The sequence below is a fragment of the Equus caballus genome, chromosome 21, assembly GCF_041296265.1.
Source record: "Equus caballus isolate H_3958 breed thoroughbred chromosome 21, TB-T2T, whole genome shotgun sequence".
Classification (NCBI taxonomy): domain Eukaryota; kingdom Metazoa; phylum Chordata; class Mammalia; order Perissodactyla; family Equidae; genus Equus; species Equus caballus.
The window spans coordinates 14,959,301-14,982,894 of record NC_091704.1 but is presented as its reverse complement, the minus strand read 5'-3'; the positions used below and the strand labels follow the sequence as shown (position 1 = coordinate 14,982,894).

At 42.6% G+C, this 23,594-nt stretch overlaps 1 protein-coding gene across 4 annotated transcripts in view; it reads right to left on the bottom strand.

Annotated features, from left to right (window-relative positions):
• Positions 1–1,779: 1,779 nt before the first annotated feature.
• The window catches only part of CYP4F124 (cytochrome P450 family 4 subfamily F member 124), a 30,371-nt gene continuing 8,556 nt past the window's right edge, over positions 1,780–23,594 (bottom strand). For all 4 annotated transcript variants that reach the window (XM_070246532.1, XM_070246531.1, XM_070246530.1 and 1 more), the window contains 7 exons: positions 22,543–22,813; positions 21,504–21,570; positions 21,197–21,326; positions 2,904–3,037; positions 2,744–2,808; positions 2,482–2,564; positions 1,780–2,036 (listed from right to left, as the gene is read on the bottom strand). In XM_070246532.1, the coding sequence (XP_070102633.1) occupies positions 1,859–2,036; positions 2,482–2,564; positions 2,744–2,808; positions 2,904–3,037; positions 21,197–21,326; positions 21,504–21,570; positions 22,543–22,813 (928 nt within the window). In that variant the 3' untranslated portion in view covers positions 1,780–1,858. The remainder of the gene's footprint in view (positions 2,037–2,481; positions 2,565–2,743; positions 2,809–2,903; positions 3,038–21,196; positions 21,327–21,503; positions 21,571–22,542; positions 22,814–23,594) is intronic.

The window sequence follows — 23,594 nt, the reverse complement described above, 5'->3', positions numbered from 1 at the left end:
GAAACAATTCTCCACAAGCCACACAGCTGGTAAAGAGCAGACTGAGATTGTGACGTTGGTAGTACAACTCCAGGGTGTGGTTGATCCAGGGTCATTTGACCCTGATGGCATAGAGGTGTCTGCTCCACCTGCTCCAAAGAGTAGTCTTGTCCTTGTGACCCAAGATGGAGCTCCACCCACCACCTCAATGGTCCATGCAACAGGAAGGAGGAGAGGGGAAGACTGGACAGGGAGAGCATCTCAGCTGTCTCTTCAAGAGGGTTCCCGGAATTACTATGTAGTTTTGACTTCTCCATATGGGACATGGTACAGTTCTTTAACCAGTCTACCTTCAAGAAAAGCCTTCAGGTATGATTTGTGTTACAGCCAGCCATGTGCATACCTACAAACTAAGGATTCTAAGAGAGCAAAATGCATATCCTGATACACAATTAGCAGTCCCCAAACAGGCCATCCTGCTGACTACCAAAACATCCCGTGTGTACCCTGCTTCCTAGACAAGGAACACACTCGCAACATCCCAAGGGAGTCAAACCCAAAGTCCACCTGCTGCCTCCATTCAGCCCAGAGTCCAGAGTCTGGGTGATGTGCAGGCCTCCCCTTAACCTGCTGCGGGCTCTTATGGCCTGGAAATCTATACGCTTAAAGGCAACCACCATTCCTACTACATCCAAGAGTGGAGTCATAACTGGACCACGACCACTTAAAATCCCAGTTGAGACTTCTGTTTTCCATGAATGGAAAGCCAGGCTACTTGGATTAAACATTCAGGTTTCTAAAAACAACTCTCAAAGCTGGATACCTTCTCATTTTCTTAAATGAATAACGACCTGAAAAGACAGTAAAGAATTAGGAAGACACTACTCAAATGAAAACAGAAACCCAGAGATAAAATGAACATTATGTTCATTTTATTACCCTGGAGGCATTTCTCCAGGCAAGAAAATGTGAATCCCTGTTTGGATGTCCTCGTGGTGGAGAGAGAAAAGGCAGAGCCCAAGGAGAGGGCAGGAGGGGAGCGCTCCTCACGTTGGTGGAGACCTCACAAAGCTCCACGCTCAGCGTGACAGCAAATGGAAGAGGAGGAGCCTGCAAGTGTCACTTCGCCTTGACTTTAATCTTCCTGGTGGCCTTGGGCACCATGAGCCTTGAACTTCATTTAACTTCATCCTCACCCAGCACGGCTCCTAGGATTCCTCTTACAGAAAGCTGCCTTCTTCAAATTTGACAGATATTATTTCAAATATGGCAGCCACTACCCAGGCAGTGGTAACCAGGCACACAAGAACACTGACCCTAGGAGTGAAAACCAGCAAAAACAGCAGACACTGCAACAGGGACAGTCAACACAACACTCTATAAAGCATCCGGCTTGTCACGTTCAAGTCAAGACAGTAACACAGTAACCACAGATACATAGCGAAGGGTTCTGAGGTGAGGAAAGATTGGGTATATTAGGAGATGGAACCGAAGTCAGAGTGCTCAGAGCACAGGTTCTCATCCCCAGCTCAGAGCCTCAAATGTGCCCCTTACGTCCGTCCTCCACCCTGGCCCCCTCCTGCTCAGACATCTCCCACAGCTCCCTACTGCCCACAGGATGCAGTCCCTCGTTGGTTTCTAGAAGAACTCTCGAGCGGCGTGGGGCCCTGTGGTCAGCGGGAGAGGCAGGCAGGGTGTCGGACTCAGAGACACCGGCCCCGCCTCCACCGTCCACGTCCCCTCCCCGTCCTCCACAGCCACCACCGCCCCCTGCTGGCTCCCGATAGGCTGAGGCAGAGGTGACAGCACAGATTTATTCCTGGGAATCTGCACAGTGAGGTGTGGGGTCGGGGTGGGTCCCGGGTCGGGAGGCCGCGGGTCACTGGGGGCCCGCGCTCAGCGGCTCCACCCGCAGCCACAGTCCGCCCTCGGCACGCAGGATCAGCTCCGGCTTCCGGCGTGGCTCCTCCCCGGCCGGCAGGACGCGGAAGCGCAGCAGCGTGAGCGCCAGGACCACCTTCATCTCCGTCATGGCGAACGTCTGCCCGATGCAGTTCCTGCGGGCAGGAGTCAGGGCTCTACGGCACCCGGGACCCTCATCCCTGCACCATCGCGCCGGAACCTGTCCCAGGACCCCCATCCCCGCACCATGGCACCGGAACCTGTCCCGGGATCCCCATCCCTGCCCGCAGGCAGAGAGAAGCCTGGGCCCCCACGAGGGCTTGCACGTCCCCCGAGCCAGGCCCACACTGCAGCTCTAGCTCAGACTAGCAGACAGGGGTCAGGGGCACTGAGCATACCAGGGACCCCAGGCCCCAGACCATTACCCATAACCTCTGGGGCGGGGTGTGGTGGGGGGTGTGGTGGGTGGAGGAAGGAGAGCTGGAACTCTTCCCACCTTCAGTGTTCCCTTTTTCCCCCCCCTCACAGTCATGTTGGGAATCTGTCCCAGACCCCTGCCCCCATCAACACATCCCCACCTCAGATGCCTGCTGCCCTCACCTGGGCCCCGCTGAGAAGGGAATAAAAGCCAGAGGTGACGTCTCCTTGGTGTTTTCTGGGTCAAAGCGAAAGGGATCATAGACCTGGGGGTAAGGCAAAGATAGGACTGCTGGGTGGGGTCTCCCAGGACCTCCAGCCATGGAGAGTCAGACGTGTGTATGATGTGGGGAGGTGATGTCTGATTTGCCAGGTCAGTACCCTGCGCCCTCCCCTGGGTCCCCTTAGGGGAGCAGACAAGGATGAGGGTGGGGAGAGGCAGCACCTCAGGGTCTGGCCACACGGATGGGCTGTGGTGGGTCCCGAAAATACTGATGAGGCAGATAACACCTGTGGGAGAGGAGGGGCCGTCAGGAAGATGTCCCCCCCGCAGGATGGGCCCCTCTTCCTGCCCAGGATGCTCCTCCCCTTGACATTGAGGGCACCTTTGGGGATGATCCGGCCATCTGGGAGCACAATGTCCTGGGTGCAACGTCGGGAGATGACAGTGACTGGAGGATGCAACCGCAGACTCTCCTTGATGCACATGGTCAGGAAGGGCAACTGGGCCAGGTCGTCCCTAAGGAAACCCCCCAACAATTATCCAGAGAGCCAAGACAGAGACCCCTCAGCCCTCCTCCTGCCCAGGTAGACCCTCTCTCCCTACAACAAAATGTATTCCAGATGGATCACACATCTCCAAACTCATTAAGTTGTGCACATTAAATATGTACAGCTTTTTGTATGTCAATAAAGTGGTTTGGAAAAAGAGAAAGAGAGAAAAGCAATATTACACAAGTGCCAGACACGGAAAATTTAGTCAGATATTTGTAGAAGCTCTCTGAGCAAAACACAACACCCAAATGTCAACCATAAGACGATTCACAAATGTGCATAAAATTGAAATATTCTTTATTGCAAAAAAACAAAATCAAGGCAGATAAATGAGTAAGAAATGAAATGAACAGATCCAGTCTTTAACTCTTATTTATCGTGGTACCAAATATACTAGCTAATGCAATTAGACAGGGGAAAAAAAGGAAAGTAACACAATTCAAAATGTGGGGGCAAAGATGTCAATTTTGGTTGAGGGTAATTTTATACTTAGAAAAGACAAGAGAATCCCCTGGAAAAAAATATAAGCATTGAAGTTCCTGTAAGGGGGCTGAATTCTTTTTCTTTAACCCTCTTCTTTTTGTGTGCTGATTTGAATTTTTATTGGCTGATACAGTTAACTGGTTGAAAATTGGAAAACTACAAAACACCGTCCCCATGGCCCAACACCACTCATTACCCTCCTCACAGTTTGCTGAGTTTGTTGCTTTTTATGTACCCTTCCAGAGTTGTTTTTGCATCTTAAAAAAATTATATAATATATACTATCTACACTATATAAAGTATAAAATTATATAGTAATATACTTATATAATAATTATATACTATATATGACACACACTACTCTGTATCATTTTGATTTAACAGTATAGCAATGTGTTCTTGTCCATCTCCTGAGACTTGTGTCAAAAAAAGGGGCTTCCCTACCCTGGTGCTATAAAATAATTTTTCCACACTTTCCTCTCAAGCTTTTAAGACTCCTTTATTTTTTATTTGAAATCTTTGATTCATCTAGATGTTATATTCTTATAGGACTAAGAACAGGTTGAATTAACTCTTTTCCAGGTAGCTTCCCAGCTGTTCCAAGAGCTTTTATTAAATGATCTTGATTTTTCCTATTGATATGAGACTCCTTCTTTGGCATTTACTATGTTCATTAAGCACAAAATTTATATGCATAACTTATTAGTTTTTCTATGCAGAAACAACAACCAGTTAGAAAAGATAATTTTTAAAAAGATGATGACAATATTTACATAGAATACCTGGATTAAACTTAGCAAAAACTGTGAAATCTGTATATTCCCAATGAACTTATAAATTTCTCTCAGTCCAAATAGAAGATACTATTCCCCATGGCAACAAAAGTATCTAAGGGTTAATTTAACAAGATATGCATAAAATGTCTATGCAAAAACATTAGACTCTATTAAAAGACTAAAGATTATTTTAATATCCAGAAACAGATATCCTCTCTACACTTTGGGGTGAATATGAAGTAATCTATTTTTCACAAGTCAATCATACATTCCAGTCAACCAGTAGAAAGTATCCAATTCAAATGAAAATCAACCTGACATTTTTAGAAATTTAAACTTACTTTAATAGTTTTTCTATAAGCATAAAAGATCATAAAGAGCTAGGTCAATTTAAAATTGAAAGATTAAAAAAAGGAGGAACAGGGAGAGATTCAGGGACAGTGGCACACCTGGAGGGGGCATGGAAGCTCCGTGCCCTTTCCTCATACCCTGCCCTATGCATCTCTTCCATCTGGCTATTCCTGACTTATACAATGTCTGATAGACCATTGAGAAATTAAGCATTGGAGGAGAGTGACATCAGCATCATGGCAGAGTGAGTGCTTCCCTTGGCCTCTTCCCTCTAAGATACAACCAAAAGGACATGCATACACCAACAGAGGACATATACATGTCACAAAAGACGTCCTGGAGACCCACACAGCCACACGCCTGAAGGTGGTGGTGGGGCTGGATCCTCCAGAGGATGTGGAAGGTGATCCACAGGAGCTCCGTGGAGAGAGACAGGCTGCAGGAGCAGGAAATGTGCAGGTGAAAAGGGCGCCCCCTCCCCACCTGATTCTCCAGCCCCAGAATCATGTGGAGTACAGCACAGTGAGCACGGAAGTGACAGTGGGGAAAGTGTACAGGTGAGAGAGGTACCCTGCCCCCACCCAGCACTCCAGCCACTATTACACAGTGCACAGAGTGGTGAGTGAGGGAACAGTGGCTGGGAAAAGGGAAAGTGCACAGTCCTGCAATCGTCCAGAGCTCCATACAGAGAGACAAGCAGGGGCCAGAGGAAGTGCTGGGGAGGGAGAGTACTCCTGCTCCTGCCCAGTGCTCCAGATCTGCCATTGATCAGTCACTCAGAGAGAAAAGTAGTCAGTGGCTGGAGATGGGGAGCCCCAAAATACACATGCTGGGCCCAAAATACACAGTGCCTGATCCCCATCCAGTGGTGGTACGTGGCAGCTGCAACCAGATAAGGGCACCATGAAGAAGCAAAACTCCACTCCGTCAAGCAGTATGAGTAGGTTTGTTAAATCTCCAGACCAGAAGGAAAGTGACAAATACACAGAAGCCAACCCTGAAGGCACAGAAATCCATAACTTAAATGACAAAGAATTCAACACAGCTATCATTAAAAAAAATCTCAACAAGTTACAAGAAAACACAGAACAAATTAACAAATTCACGATCTCCTTCACAAAGGAGATTGAAACCATAAAGAAGAACCAATCAGAATTGTTAGAGATGAAAACCAAAGTGGATGAAATAAAGAAAAATCTGGATCCGCTAAACAACAGAGTTGACAATATGGAGGAGCAAATCAGACAGTTAGAGGATAGAACTGTAGAAATGCTTCAGAGGGAGGAGAAGAGAGACCTCAGACTAAAAAGAAATGAAGGAGCTCTCAGAGAAATATCTGACTTAATCAGGAAATGCAACATAAGGGTTACAGGTATTCAAGAGGGGGGAAGAGAAGTAGAATGGAGTAGAAAGCTTGTTCAAAGAAATAATAGCTGAGAACTTCCCAAATCTCGGGCAGGAGCTGGAAATCGATGTGAAAGAGGCCTTCAGCTCTCTTAACATTGTCAATGTAAAAAGACCCACTCCAAGGCATATAGCAGTGAAGCTGGCAAAAGTCAAGGACAAAGAAAATATACTAAGGGCAACAAGGCAGAAGAAAATAACTTACAAAGGAACCCCTATCTGGCTTTCAGTGGGTGTCTCAGCAAAAACCTTGCAGTCTAGGAGAGAGTGGAATGATATATTCAAAATCCGGAAAGACAAAAACTTTCAGCCAAGAATACTCTATCCAGCAAAAATCTCCTTCAGATATGATGGAGAAATAAAAACTTTCCCAGATAAACAAAAGCTAAGGGAGTTCATCACCAAAGGACCCCACCCCCACAAGAAATCCTCAAGAAGTCCCTCATACCTGAAAGGAAAAACAAGAAACCAGGAAAAGAACTAGAAAGCTCTGAGCAAGGACATGAATAGGTAGGCAATAAACAGAAAATGGCAGCTCTCTATCAGATCAGGTTAGTAAACACTTAACTTTAATATCAAGAATAAAGAAAAGGAAAATACCAAAACAAAAATGATCTCATCATTTTAGCCACAAACTCACAACACAAGATGGAAAAAGATATGACAAAAATAACCTAGAAGGGGAAGAGGAAAGAGGTAGAATCATCTTAGTCTAAGGAAATAAGAGGCTATTAGAAAATGGACTATCTCAACTATGGATTTTTTTTAGAACCTAAAGGTAACCACTAAACAAATAATCAGAATAGAGACATATATGATAAACAAGGACAAAACGAAGAAAACCAACAGAGAGAACTAACTAATCAAATTGGTAGTCTGAAATACATGGGACAAGAAACAAAGGAAATGCAGAAGAACTGGGAAATGTGCAATAAGATGGCAATATTAAGCCCTCATACATCAATAATCACTCTAGTCAGAGTAAAATGGGGGGGTGAGCTGACCTGGGACTCTCTCCCCTCCAAACTACAACAAAGGATTGGAAAAAACTGAATTTCAGCTAATAAACCTAATGCCAGACCATCAGAGACCTACAGCACCAAAAAGGCAGAGGACGGAGATGCTGCAGCAGGCCTCGGAGAAGCTGGAACAGGGCAGGAGAGAACATCGCTCCCTCCCCTAGAGACTGGGATCACTGCCACGGGTGCGGGGCCGCATGACGGGGGGATCATCCAGGACTCCCGCCGCCGGTGCAGCGGAAACCCAATGACGGGGGGAAGCTTGCCTGCGCGGGGACCCCAGCAAACCAGTGCCCCGGCAGTCCGGAGAACAGAGCTGATCCAATCCAGATCTGTGCACGAGAAAAACAGCCCCTCCCCCGGGCAAACCACGCTGGGCGCAGCCATCTTGCCCAAAGGCAGAGTGCTCCCAACGCGTGGCTCTAGACCCCCATCTAGTGGCGACATGCTGTAACTGCAACCGAATTCTACCATCATGAGAAAAAAACGCTCCTCTACCATCCAGCAATTTAGAAAAGCTCCAGACCAGAAGGAAAACAATAAAAACACACAATTAAGTCCTGAGGCTTTGGAAGTAGGTAAACTAAGTGAAAATGAGTTCAGAGTAGTTATAATCAAAAAACTCAATGAGGTAGAGAAAAAGATAGAGAAACAAGCCAACGAGATCTGGAGCTACTTCACAAAAGAGATAGAAACTATAAAGAAGAATCAAACAGAATTACTAGAGATGAAAAACACAATGGACCAGATAAAACAGAATATGGATTCCCTGAATGCCCATGTAGACACCATAGAAGAGCAAATTAGCATAATCGAAGGTAGACAGGCTGAAGGGCTCCAGACAGAGGAAGAAAGAGAACTAAGAATTTAAACAAATGAGGAAAATCTCTGAGAGATAGCGGATTGAATGAGGAGAAAGAATTTAAGGATCATAAGAATTCCGAGAACGTGGAAAAGGAAAATGCAGCAGAAAGTGTACTTAATGAAATTATAGAAGAGAACTTCCCAAATCTAGGGATTGAGGGAGAAATGTGTGTAGAGGAAGCTTTCAGATCCCCTATATTTGTCAATGGAAAAAAGACCTACTGCAAGGCATATAGTAGTAAAAATGGCAAAAATGAAAGACAAAGAAAGAATACTCAGGGCAGCAAGACAGAAGAGAATAACCTACAAAGGAGCTCCTATCAGACTTTCAGCAGATTTCTCTACAGAATCCTTACAAGCTAGCAGAGAATGGAGTGACATATTCAAAGCTTTAAAAGATCAAAATCTTCAGCCAAGAATACTCTATTCAGCAAGAATTTCCTTCAGATATGAGGGAGAAATTAAATCTTTTCCAGACGAACAAAAGTTAAGGGAATTTGTAACCAAAAATCCTCCACTACAAGAAATCCTCAAGAAGGCTCTCATACCTGAAAAAAAAAAGGGAGAAAGGGGTCACAAACCACAGAGTAGGGAGACAGATAGATAGAACCAGAATAGGATAGCAAATATTCAGCTATAGCATTAGGATAAAGATAAGGAAACTACCAAAGCAAAGACGATCTTATCACTCTAACTGCAAACTCATAACACGAGTTGGAATAAGAAATGAAAATAATAATTTAGGAGGAGAAGAGGAAAGGGACTAAATCAGTCTAGGCCAAGTAAGCAAGAGACCACCAGAGAATGGACTATATTATACATGAGATTCTGAATACAAACTTCAGGGTAGCCACTAAACTAAAAACAGAACAGAGCCAAAAAAACATAAATAAGGACAAAATCTAAGAAACCCAGCATAAGAAATTGCAGAAGTCAATGGGTAGGCTAAAGCACACAGGACAAGGTACAAAGGTAATGCAGGAAATCCAGATAACGAGCGACAGATTGGCAGCATTAAGTCCACATGCATCAATAATCACCCTCAATGTGAACGAATTGAACTCTCCAGTAAAAAGACACAGAGTGGCAAAATGGATTAAAGAACAAGACCCAACAATTTGTTGCCTCCAGGAAACACACCTCAGCCCCAAGGACAAACACATGCTCAGAGTGAAGGGGTGGAGGACAATACTTCAAGCTAATAGCAAGAAAAAAAAGGCAGGTGTTGCAATTCTTATATCAGACAAGATGGATTTCAAAATAAGGCGGGAAAAGAGAGACACAGAGGGACAATATATAGTGATCACAGGGACACTTCATCAAGAAGAAATAACGCTTATAAATATCTATGCACCCAACATAGGAGCACCCAGGTTCGTAAAGCAACTATTAACAGACCTAAAGGAAGATGTTAAAAACAACACAATAATAGTAGGGGACCTCAACACTCCACTCGCATCAATGGACACATCATCCAGACAGAAAATCAACAAGGGAATAGTGGAGCTAAACAAAAAACTCAAACAATTGGACTTAATAGACATATATAGATCACTTCACCATAAAACAGCAGAATACACATTCTTCTCAAGTGCACATGGAACATTCTTAAGGATAGACTGTATGTTGGGAAACAAGGCAAGCCTCTAGAAATTTAAAAAATTGAAATAATAACAAGCATCTTCTCTGATCATAATGCTATAAGGCTAGAAATTAATTACAAGAAAAAAGCTGAGAAAGGCACAAAGATGTGGACACTAAATACGCTACTGAACAAGCAATGGATCATTGAAGAAATTAAAGAAGTAATAAAAAAATACATGGAACAAATGAAAATGATAACATGCCATACCAACTCATATGGGATACAGCAAAAGCTGTATTAAGAGGAAAATTCATTGCAATGCAGGCACATCTTAACAAACAAGAAAAATTCCAAATAAACAATCTTAAACTACACCTAACTGAACCAGAGAAAGAAGAACAAATAAAGCCCAAAGTCAGCAGAAGGAGAGAAATAATAAAAATCAGAGCAGAAATAAATACTATTGAAATGAAAAAGGCAGTAGAAAGGATCAATGAAACTAAGAGCTGGTTCTTTGAGAAGATAAATAAGATTGACAAACCCCTAGTCAGACTTACAAAGAAAAAAAGGGAGAAAGCTCAAATAAACAAAAGCAGAAATGAAAGAGGAGAGATAACAACAGACTCTGTAGAAATACAACGGATTATAAGAGAATACTACAAAAAACTATATGCCAACAAAATGGATAAGCTAGAGGAAATGGATAAGTTCTTGGACTCCTACAATCTCCCAAAGCTCACTCAAGAAGAAGCAGACAATTTGAACAGACCCATCACAAGGAAAGAGGTTGAAACAGCAATCAAAAACATCCCAAAGAATAAAACCCCAGGACCAGATGGCTTTCCTGGGGAATTCTACCAAACTTTCAGAGAGGATTTAATACCTATCCTTTTCAAGATATTCCAAAAAATTAGGGAGGATGGAACACTTCCTCACATGTTCTATGAAGCCAGCATCACACTGATACCAAAGCCTACAAGGAAACCACGAAAAAAGAGAACTACAGGCCCATATCACTGATGAACATAGACGCAAAATTCTAAACAAGATTTTGGCAACCAGAATTCCGCAATTCATCAAAAGGATCATACATCATGATCAGGTGGGATTCATACCAGGGACACAGGGATGTTTCAACATCCACAAATCAATCAACGTGATACACCACATCAACAAACTGAGGAATAAAAAATCACATGATCATCTCAATAGATGCAGAGAAAGCATTTGACAAGATCCAACAGCCATTTATGATAAAAACTCTGAAAAAATGGGCATAGAAGGGAACTACCTCAACATAATAAAGGCCATATATGACAAACCCACAGCCAATATCATACTCAATGGGCAAAAACTGAGCGCCATCACCCTGAAAACAGGAACAAGACAAAGATGTCCTCTATCACCACTCTTATTTAACATAGTACTGGAGGTTCTGGCCAGAGCAATTAGGCAAGGAAAATGAATAAAAGGAATCCAAATAGGGAGGGAAGAAGTGAAACTATCACTGTTCGCAGACGATCTTATATATAGAAAACCCCCAAGAATCCATTGGAAAACTCTTAGAAGTAATCGACAACTACAGCAAAGTTGCAGGGTGTAAAATCAATTTGCATAAATCAGTAGCATTTCTATATTCTAATAACAAACTAACAGAAAAAGAACTCAAGAACACAATACCATTCACAATCGCAACAAAAAGAATAAAATACCTCGGGGTAAATTTAACTAAGGAAGTGAAGGACCTGTATAATGAAAATTACAAGGCCTTTCTGAGAGAGTTGGATGAAGACATAACAAGATGGAAAGACATTCCATGTACATGGATTGGAAGAATAAACATAGTTAAAATGTCTGTTCTACCTAAAGCAATCTACAGATTCAATGCTATCAGAATCAAAATCCAAATGACATTCTTTACAGAAATAGAACAAAGAATCCTAAAATTCATATGGGGCAACAAAAGACCCCAAATTGCTAAAGCAATCCTGAGAAAAAAGAACAAAAGGGAGGCATCACAATCCCTGACTTCAAAACATACTACAAAGCTACAGTAATTAAAACAGCATGGTACTGGTACAAAAACAGGTGCACAGATCAATGCAACAGAATTGAAAACCCAGGAATAAAACCACACATCTATTGACAGCTTATCTTCGACAAAGGAGCTGAGGGCATACAATGGAGAAAAGAAAGTCTTTTCAACAAATGTTGCTGGGAAAACTGGAAAGCCACATGTAAAAGAATGAATACTGACCATTCCTTTTCACCATTCACCAAAATAAACTCAAAATGGATCAAAGACCCAAAGGTGAGACCTGAGACCATAAGGCTTCTAGAAGAAAAACGTAGGTAGTACACTCTTTGACATCAGTATTAAAAGGATCTTTTCGGACACCATGTCTTCTCAGAGAAGGGAAACAATAGAAAGAATAAACAAATGGGACTTCATCAGATTAAAGAGCTTCTTCAAGGCAAATGAAAACAGGATTGAAACAAAAAAACAACCCGCTAACTGGGAAAAAATATTTGCAAGTCATATATCTGACAAAGGCTTAATATCCATGATATATAAAGAACTCTCACAACTCAACAACAAAAAATCAAACAACCCGATCAAAAATTGGGCTGGAGACATGAACAGACATTTCTCCAAAGAAGATATACAGATGGCCAATAGGCACAGGAAAAGATGTTCATCATCGCTGATCATCAGGGAAATGCAAATCAAAACTAGACTAAGATATCACCTTACACTCATTAGAATGACAAAAATAAGTAAAACAAATAGCAACAAATGTTGGAGAGGTTGTGGAGAAAAAGGAATCCTCATACACTGCTGGTGGGAATGCACACTGGTGCAGCTATGGAGCTATGTACTATGGAGCACAGTATAGAGATTCCTCAAAAAATTAAGAATAGAACTACCATATGATCCAGCTATCCCACTACTGAGTATCTACCCAAAGAGCTTGAAGTCAGCAATTCCAAAAGTCCTATGCACCCCAATGTTCACTGCAGCATTATTTACAATAGCCAAGACTTGGAAGCAACCAAAGTGCCCATCAAGAGATGAATGGATAAAGAAGATGTGGTATATATATACAATGGAATACTACTCAGCTGTCAAACAGAACAAAATCATTCCATTTGCAACAACATGGATGGACCTTGAGGGAATTATGATAAGTGAAATAAGCCAGTTAGAGAGGGATAATCTCTGTATGACTCCACTCATATGATGAATTTAAAAATGTGGACAAAGAGAACAGATTAGTGGCTACCAGGGGAAAGGCGGAGTGGGGGGTGGGCACAAAGGGTGAAGTGACGCACTAACAACACGAATGACAAACATTAATGTACAATTGAAATTTTGCAAGATTGTAACCTATCATTAACTCAATAAAAAAAAGTGTTAGAGGAGTTGATTACGTCAGCTCGGGGAGGAAGGTGTGACACAAAGAGGACCTCAACTCCATCTGTAGTGAGTTCTTCATATATGTATACACATATACATATACTAAATCTTAAACCTTGTTACATCTGGATGGAGAGTGCATACATTTGTTATATTCTCTGATATTTTTCTCTATGCTTGAAAGATCTCCTAATAAAAAATTTAAAAAATATTTTAAACAGTTCCCAAAGTAATCCTATTAACTATTATTATAAACAGTGCACAATTAGGTTCACTCATATCTATTTTAATCAAGATTGATAGCTTTTAGGATTATTCAAGAGCTTCTTGCTCTTATTATTTTCATTTATTTAAAGGCAATGGAGCTCTTTTGCTTCTTGGAAAACTCATGAATCTAGATATGTGAGCTATTTAGGTAAAATATATATAGATTTTCCTATCACTTCTCACTCTTGTAGTTTAAGTCAATAACTATATGAAGGCACTGAGCCTCTTAAAGGGAAAGGAATATTATATTTCTGCATGCATAGTAAGCTTTTAAAAAGTGCTTACATTAAAAAAAAAAACCCTCCTATGTCAAATGACATATTGCATACTTATTTTATCTTAGTGCAAGCTGTGGCACATGGTGGTCATTCAAAGCATGGGCAATGAATAAACGCTGCTAAATATTGTAAAGAATAATAATCCCATTTTCCAGTACATAAATGGTTACAACCCCAAGAAACGTCTATCAATAAAAATCCTTATGTCCCTTTCAACTCTGTTTTCTGATACTATCAATAAAACTAATGATATTTATAAGAAAAAATAATAATCACTCTAAATGTAAATGAATTGAATTCTCCAATCAAAAGACACAGAGTGGCAGGAGGTTAAAAGAACAAACCCAACAATATGCTGCCTTCAGGAAACATCTCAACTCTAGAGACAAACATAGGCTCAGAGTGAAGGGATGGAAGACAATACTCCAAGCTAATGGCAAACAAAAGAAAGCAGGTGTTGCTATACTTACATCAGACAAAGTAGACTTCAAGATAAAACTGGTAAAGACAGACATAGAGGGGTGTATAATGATAAAAGAGACTCTCCACCAAGAAGACATAACACTTATAAACATGTATGCACCCAACACAGGAGTACCAAAGTACATAAAGCAACTATTAATAAACCTAAAAGGAGTTATCAGTGACAGCACAGTAATAGTAGGGAATCTCAATACCTCACTTATATCAATGGATAGATCGTCCAGAAAAAAAGTCAACAAGGAGATAGTGGACTTAAATGAAAATCTAGACAAGATGAACATGATAGATATACGGAGAGCACTCAATCCAAAAGCAGAATAGACATTCTTCTGAGGCACACATGGAATGTTCTCAAGGATAGACCATATATTGGGAAACAAAGCAAACCTCAACAAATTTAAGAAGATTGAAATCATATCTATTATCTTTTCTAACCGTAATGAGATGAAACTAGAAATCAACTACAAGAAAAAAGCTGGAAAAGGAATGAAAATGTGGAGACTAAACAACATGCTACTGCACAACCAATGGGTCATCAAAGAAATAAAGGGAAAAATCAAAAAATATTTGGAGACAAATGAGAATGAAAACATACCATACCAACAATTATGGGATGCAGAAAAAGCGGTCCGAAGAGGGAAATTTATAGCAATACAGGCCCATGTGCCGGGAGCCGTGGCTACATCATTTGATCGGCTGTTTGACACGGTCCAGCCGATTAACGCCGAGGGGTGCAGGGTCGCCCCTTGGTGAATAATAACTGGCCGGCCCCTCACATAGTTCTGAAACCTGTGCTGCTTCTAATTGCCCTTCATTCCTTTTCCTTTCTTAACCTCTAGTTTTCACTCCTTTGGATGGCTGCTTGGGAGGCACTACCTCCCGGGAGAATTAGATATAGTCAGAGAATGCGACCACCTGCAGGTAACTTTTAAGATATTTTTCAGTTAGTTAATGGAGGAGCACACAGTCCCTTTTGAGACAAGCAGAAAGGAATCCTGCCCAGATACCATGTTGAATTAGGTTTATGGCCTCCATCTGGTTAATGTTTCCTTCTCCCTCCAGTTCTTTGTCTAAATATATATATGCATCATCCTTCTAAGTTTGCTGGTTAATTGGATGATCAAGAAGTATCTACATATTATTCTTGACCTTCTGCTTCCTGTTAAAATGTTATAGAGGTTTTCTCCTAAAAGCAATAAATAATAAATAATTGATGAGTAGCAGGGCCGAGGGGTGCAGGGATGCCCCTCGGTGAAGAACGGCCGGCCGACACCCCTGATATTTTCTGAATTATATGCATGCTTTCTATCAAGGTTATGTCTATACTTATTTCTGTTTTTCATTCTTGAAGATATATAGTTTGCCTTAGCTTTTCAGCCCTTTACTTTACTAGCAAAGTGATACTTTCTCCGGGCAGTGTGCTTAAGGGACTGTTAGCTCTACAATCTAAAAGACAAAGGAATGCTTTCACCCCCTAACGGGCGTGAAAACGTAAAGATGTTTAACCGCCCGCTGAGAATGCAGATAGCCCTGGGGATAAGATACCCTGGAGTCCCCTTTTGTTCCCAGTAACCATCTACACTAATGGTGTAAATGATTGAGGGAGGCAGGGATGGCTCCCCCAGGATGTAACCAGATGGACTGCTGTCCTGTCTGGAGGCCTGGACCTTCTCTCCATGATTTAACTTTACCATGAATTACAACAGATGTCTAGGTACCTATCTCTTTTAGCTTAGAGACAACAAACACTAGCTAATTGCAGAGAAGACTACCATTAACCTTGTGCTCTATAGAATAGAATGCTAATAAATATTCTTGCACTCATTTTTTACTTCCTTATCTCTCTGAGAATATTTGTAGAGCTATTTCTGTACTAATCCTGAAAAATATGTAAACGACACTTGTGCACAGTAAACTTGGACTTGCTAACACTGACCCAAGTTTCACGTCCTCTTTATTTTCCCCTCATTGCGTCGACGTCTTCCGTCAGTCAGGAACCTGGACTCAGCCGGGGCGGGACTCCGGCACCCATGTTAACAAACAAGAAAAAGCAAAAATAAACCGTCTTAAACTACACCTAAGAGAATTAGAAAAAGAAGAACAAACAAAGCCCAAACTCAGCAGAAAGAGGGAAATAATGACAATTAGAGAAGAAATAAATGAAATTGAAACAAAAAAGACTGTAAAAAGGATCCATGAAACAAGGAGCTTGCTCTTTGAGAGGATCAACAAAATTGACAAACTCTAGCCAAATTTACTAAGAAAAAAAGAGAGAATCCTCAAATAAATAAAATTAGAAATGAAAGAGGATAAATTACAACAGATACCACAGAAATACAAAAGATTATAAGAGAACATCATGAAAAACAAACTGTACAATCTACAAGGAAGGGATGAATTCTTAGACTCTTACAACCTCCCCAAACTGAACAAATAGAGAATCTGAATAGACCAATCACAAGTAAAGAGATTGAAACAGTAATCAAAAACCTCCCAAAAATAAAAGTTCAGGATCAGATTGCTTCTCTAGAAAATTCTACCAAACATTCAAAGACAATTTATTACTTAGTCTTCTCAAACTATTCCAAAAAATTGAGAAAGATGGAAATATTCCTAACATATTCTGCGAGGCCAACATCACCTTGATCCCAAAGCCAGACAAGGACAATACAAAGAAGGGAAATTATGTGCAAATATTGCTGATGAACATAGATGCAAAAATTCTCAACAAAATATTGGCAAACTGAATACAGCAAAACATTGAAAAGATCATACACCATGATCAAGTGGGATTCATACCAGGGACACAAGGATGCTTCAACAGTTGCAAATAAATCAACATGATACCCCATATTAACAAAAGGAGCAACAAAAACCACATGATCATCTCAGTAGATGCAGAGAAAGCATTTGACAAGATCTAACACCCGTTCATAATAAAAACTCTCAGTAAAATGGATATAGAAGGAAAATACTTCAACATAATAAAGGCCATATATGACAAACCCACATCCGATATACTCAAGGGGAAAAACCGAAAGCCATCCCTTTGAGAACAGGAACAAGACAAGGATGCCCACTCTCACCACTTTTATTCAACATAGTACTGGAGGTTTGGGCCAGAGAAATTAGGCAAAAAAAAGAAATAAAAGGAATCCAAATAGGCAATGAAGAAGTGAAACTCTTGCTGTTTGCAGATGACATGATTTTATATATAGAAAACCCTACAGAATCCATCGGAAAACTATTAGAAATATTCGACAACTACAGCAAAGTTGCAGGATACAAAGTCAACGTACAAAAATCAGTGGCATTTCTATACTCTAACAATGAACTAAGAGAACAAGAACTCAAGAATACAACCCCATTTACAATCGCAACAAAAAGAATAAAATATCTAGGAATAAATTTAACCAAGGAGTTGAAAGACATATACAAGGAAAACTATGAGACATTACTGAAAGAAATCAAGAATGACATAAAGAAATGGAAAGATATTCCATGAACATGGATTGGAAGAATAAACATAGTTAAAATGTCCATACTACCTAAAGCAATCTACAGATTCAATGCAATCCCAATCAGAATCCCAATGACATTCTTCACAGAAATAGAATAAAGAATCTTAAAACTCATATGGGACAACAAAAGACCCAGAATAGCCAAAGCAATCCTGAGACACAAGAACAAAGCTGGTGGCATTGCGATCCCTGACTTCAAAACATACTACAAAGCTACAGTAATCAAAACAGCATGGTGCTGGTACAAGAACAGACACACAGATCAGTGAAACAGAATTGAAAGCCCAGAAATAAAACCACACATCTATGGGCAGCTAATCTTTGATAAAAGAGCCAAGAACACACAATAGAGAAAGGAATCCTCTTCAATAAATGGTCCTGGGGAAACTGGACATCCACATGCAAAAGAATGAAAGTAGATCACTATCTTTCTCCATACACAAAAATAGACTCAAAATGGATAAAAGACTTGAAGGTAAGACCTGAAACCATAAAACATCTGGAAGAAAATATAGGCAGTACTCTCTTTGATATAAGCCTTAAAAGGATCTTTATGAAGTTGATGTCCGCTCAGACAAGGGAAACAAAAGAAAAAATAAACAAATGGGACTTCACCAGACTAAAGGGCTTCTGGAAGGTAAAGGAAACCAAGATAAAAACGAAAAAGCAACTCACCAAGTGGGAGAAATTATTTGCAAATCATGTATCTGATAGGGGGTTAATCTCCATAATTTATAAAGAACTCACGCAACTGAACTACATAAAAATAAACAACACAATCAAAAAGAAGACAGAGGATATGAACAGACATTTTTCCAAAGAAGATATACAAATGGCCAACAGGTACATGAAAAGATGCTCAACATCACTAATCATCAGATGCAAGTCAAAACTACACTTAGATATCATCTTATGCCTATTAGAATGGGTATGACCACGAAGACAAAAAATAAATGCTGGAGAGGTTGTGGGGAAAAGGGAAGCCTCATCCACTGCTGGTGAGAATGCAAACTGGTGCAGCCACCTTGGAAAACAGTATAGAGATTTCTCCAAAAGTTAAAAATAGAAATACCATATGACCCAGCTACCCTACTACTGGGTATTTATACAAAGAACTTAAAATCAACAATACAAAGAGATTTATGCATCCCTATGTTCATGGCAGCATTATTCACAATAGCCAAGACATGGAAGCAACCCAAGTGCCCAGCAACAGAGGATTGGATAAAGAAAATGTGGTGCATATATATATGTACAATGGAATACTACTCAGTCATAAAAAAGACATAATCATCCCACTCGCAGCCACATGGATGGACCTTGAGGGCACCATGTTAAGTGAAATAAGCCAGACAGAGAAACACAAACTCTGTATGATTTCACTCATATGTGGAATATAAACAAAGTTAAGGACAAAGAGAACAATTTAGGGGTTACCATGGGGAACTGGGGAGGGTGGGCACAAGGGGTACAGGGGCACATTTATATGGTGTTTGACAAATATTAATGTACAAATGAAATTTCACAATGTTATAAACTATTTAGACCACAATAAAAAAAAAAAGAAAGAAAAAGAGGAGGAACATGACCAGATATTAAGACCTATCACAAAAACCCAGGAAAAAATCAATAGCATGGCACCTCTGCAAGGACACGAAAATCGACCTATGGAACAGAATAGAGAGCTCAGAGACAGCTATAGGATAAGGGAAAACTTAACATCCGGTAAAGGAAGCCCACAAAACCGTAGGACATGCATGGAGGGAATGACTGTGAAAGAAAATTTGGACAAATTTGACTTTATGAAAATTAGCTAAAAGTACCCCAAAAACATGTAAGGTACAACGTAGTGAGTTTTCTTAACAATGCTGTATTATATATTTGAAAGCTGCTAAAAGAGTAGATCTTGAAAGTTCTCATCACAAGAAAGGAAAGTTTGTAACTGTGTGTGGTGATGGATGTTAACCAAACTTACAGTGTCGAGGATAACCCTAGTCTTCTCTGTAATGTCTCGTTTAGTGCCATAAGGACTTGTTCTCATCATCGTTTATGTCATTCAAAAGTACTTTTCCAAAACTCATTCTTCAAGAAAAAGTAAAGATCTCAGAGATATATTTTTAATGTGCATACCTGAACTCCCAGAAAGAGAGGAATCATACAAATGTGGGCATAAGGATGGATGTCTTCTAAAAGGAGGCACAGGAATTCATTGACAAGAGTTACCCACAGGGTGCAGATTAAGAAGGAAGCTCATTTTTATTGCAAATTCTTTCACACTCTTCTTTTTCGCTAAGTGCATAATTTTGGTTAAGTCTTGGATTAAAAACAATAAAAGTGTTTCTCCACCTCACAGGACCGCTGTGCTGAGCAAGACTTGGAGTGAACACTTCCTGCAAAACGCCTGTCCAGTCCAACGCCTCCTCACCATCCCCCAGCCCATGGCCTGGCTCAGGCCTCGAATCTCCTCCCTGGGCCCGATCCTACAGCTTGTCCTCTCCAGTAGGCCCCCCTAGCCCTAGAAATCTCTCTCTGCTACCCAGATCTCACCTGTCCTCCTCCTGCTCAAACACTTTCCTTGGTTCCCCATTGCCTTTGACTTAAAATTGGAGCCCTTAACATTTCACTAAAGTCTTCCACAACCGGCCTCTCCTGCCATCTCCCAGCCTCATCATCTCACCATGAGTCAGTCTTTCTCTCTCTTTCTCCCTCCCTTCCTCTCTCCTTCCCTTCCTTTGTCCCTCCATCCCTCACTCTCTCTCCCTCTCTTGCTCCCTCCTTCCCTCTCCTTTCTCTCTCTCTCCTTCCCCCTCCTCCATTCTATTCATCTCTCCCACTCTTTGTCTCTCTTTATCTCTCCCTCTCTGCTACCTTCCCTCCCTCTCTCCCTCTCCCTGTGCCCTTCCCCTCCCCTTCACTTTTGCCCACACTATCTTCTTGACAGAACTGCACAGAACTACACCCAAATGTCTACTGATCAGCATTCAAGGTCTCAGCTGAGAACTCTCTCCACCCTCAGTCTTGCCTGTCATGCTCTGAACCCAGGCCCTGCCCATGTGGACTGGGAGTGTCCCGACCTGGGATGATCCCCCACCAGGCTGGGAGCTCCTGGAAGGCACAGACCAGGGCTGGGTGCTTCCTGGGTCTCCAGGACACAGGATAGGGCTGGGAAGAGCTGGGGATGGCACAGAATTGGGGATGGGCAGGCAGTGTGGCAGTGTTTGCTGAATGGGGACTGGATGGATGAAGGTGGAGGTGTTCATGGACAAGAGTTGAGTGACTTCAATCCCCAGGTGTCCCCTGTGAACCCCGGACTGAACAATATGATAGGAGTTAGGAGCCCAGCAAACATCCAGGTGGTGAAGATGTTTGAAAGAATGTGATTTCAGAGAGAAAAGTAAGGGAGCAGAAGGGAGGTTCACTCTCTGAACATGTCCTGAGGGGCATGATCTGCCCTCACACATTGTCACTAGTTCTCTCAACCGCCCAGATCTTCTACCCAGAATGCTGTAACCTTTCCCTTGTGATCCCGGCTGGGTACCTGACCCCGTCTCTGGGCTCTGCTCCTATTCCCACTAAGCAAAAATTACAGAATCCATGAAAAGACCTTGCCACTCCCAGCTGGGGAGCAGAGCCAGGAGAGGGTTTAAGGAACAGACCATGTGCACCTGCACTCACCACTCAATCTCTTTAGGCTCGCGGTCCCTCAGGAGCTCTCGCACCTCCTGCCGGCACCGCTCCTGGTGCTCCGGGTGCCTCGCGAGGTTGTACAGGACCCAGGCGAGGCCGCTGGCTGTGGTGTCATGTCCTGAGAGGCAGCCAGACAGGTTTGGGTCTCTGGACGGCTTCAGCACCAGAAGGTGGACAGCGCCCAGACATTAAGGCCCTCAGGGAGGATAGGGAGGATGGGGGACGATGAGGTTGCCCAGGGACCACCAGCCAAGTCCCTGGGATAGAGAGACCCCTGCCCCTTCTGTAGTCTCACCCGCAAACATAAAGGTGTCAGCTTCAGCTCGGATGTCCTCATCTGACAGTTCCTTCCCATCTTCATCCTGGAGAGAAAGCAAGACCCCCAAAATCACCAGTTCCTAGTGGCCCTGAGACAATCTCTGAAGCTCCAACAGCCACCCAGGACCCCAAGCCAACCCTGCACTCCTGGACCTCCCTTTGTCCCTATCACCAGAGGCCCCACCCCACAGGCCTCCTCCTTGGCATCCTTGCCTCCTCTCTTGTCCCTGGTGGGAGGAATCAATGATCCATGAATATTTCCATGGTTCTACATGATGAGGACTTTCTGAGAAAAATATATTGGCAACCCAGGTTGCAGGATGATTGAATGGCAACTTGCCTTGGAAGTTAGAGTTTGAGCATCGCTCCAGAGCCATTTACTCACATTCTAGGATGGTAGATCCAGAGATTCCTTATCTCCCCTGGAGATAACCCTACAGAACCTACAGACTTTGCCTTCTCACTGAAGATCTGCTTATATTCCAGAAAATTCTCCTTCTCCTAATCTCCCTCTCTCTCACCATAAGGAAGAAAGGACACATGAGTCAACTGTCCTAAGTTCCAAGGTTCATACTGTGGGGTCACCTCTCTCATGATGCAAGCATGGCTGCACATACAGGTAAAAGCATCACGCCACCCTCAGAGGAACTTGGGAATGGGGAACCAGAGCCACATTTCTGCTCTGGGTACTGTTAGTGCTGTAATCAATACGTGGGCTGCTCTGATCCGGGGTGGTGACATAGATATATGTGTTGTCTAATATATATATATATTAGACTTAATAAGTTAGAGTAGAGTCCCAGGCCCTGCCCAGCATCAGTTTCAGACTTTGCCGTCCCCCAGAGCCTGCATTCCACACAGTCATCTCTAAAACATACCCCTGACCCATCCCTCCCTTCCTCAATCACCTTCCATAGCTACCCAACTGCCGTCTGTGTCACGAACAAGTTCTCCTATCTGACATTTGAAATCAAGGTGCATCCTACCTCTTGAATTCAGATCCCAGAGAAGCCCACCTTGGCCAGCAGGAGCACGTCGATGAAGTCCAAAGTCTTGACCTTAGCCTTGGCCTTGAGGAGGTCATCAAGACCCTGATCGGGGAGGGTGCGACGCCGCTCCTGGATGACAGAATCTGTGAAGTCGTGCACCAGGCGGCAGGCCCTATGGAAGCGCCATCCGTCAGGGATGAGGTGGTACAGGGAGTCCATGTGCAGGGTGATCTGCTGGTTCCGCTTTGTCACAAGGGCGCTGAGCTCCAAGACGGCAGAAATGTATTCACTAGGCTTCCTGCAGGATGCGGGCATGAAGGGAGGCAACAACTTAGCTCACCTGAAGCTCAGGAAGCACCTCCCACCAGAAATCAGGCCCTACATCCCATGGGGAAATTGAGTCTCCAGGAACAGATGGCCCCACAGACAGATGGTGGGGAGGATCCAGGAGACGTGACTCTCCAGACTTTCTTCTCTCCCTGCTTCCTATCCTGTCTCTGTGAGGTGCCTCCATGTGCCAGGTGCCCAGGGCACAGCTGAGACATCACGCTTCTCTCCTCTCTCTTCTACCAATATCTGCCCCTTCTCCTTCCAAAACCGTCCACACAGCTCAGACCTTGTCCTCTCCCAACTGACAATGGACCTAGCCTCCTCCTGAGTCTCCATGCATCCAGTGTCAACACCACCTGTGTCTACACAAGTCTTCTCTAGAGTCAGACGTCCAAGCTCAGCTTGACCCTCATCTGCTCAAACACCTTCCATGGTTCCCTGGACACCTCAATCAAGTTCATAGCTCTTTGCCTGGCTTTTGAATGTCATTAAGATCTACCCCCACCTATACCTCCAACCCCATTTCCCAGGTGTCTCCTTACTGTTGCACACACTCTGCTCATCCTAGCCTCCTGTCCTGTATTAAACATTTCTAACTACCTGAAAATATTGCTCTTTCCCTTTCCCATTCCCCACTTCAGTGTCCAGCTCAGACCCTTCTCCTCCAGGAAGGCCCTTCTGATTGCCGTGGTCAGTCCTCCCTCCATCTATTCCCTTGCATCTATAGGCTGTATTCCCTGGCCCTGGGC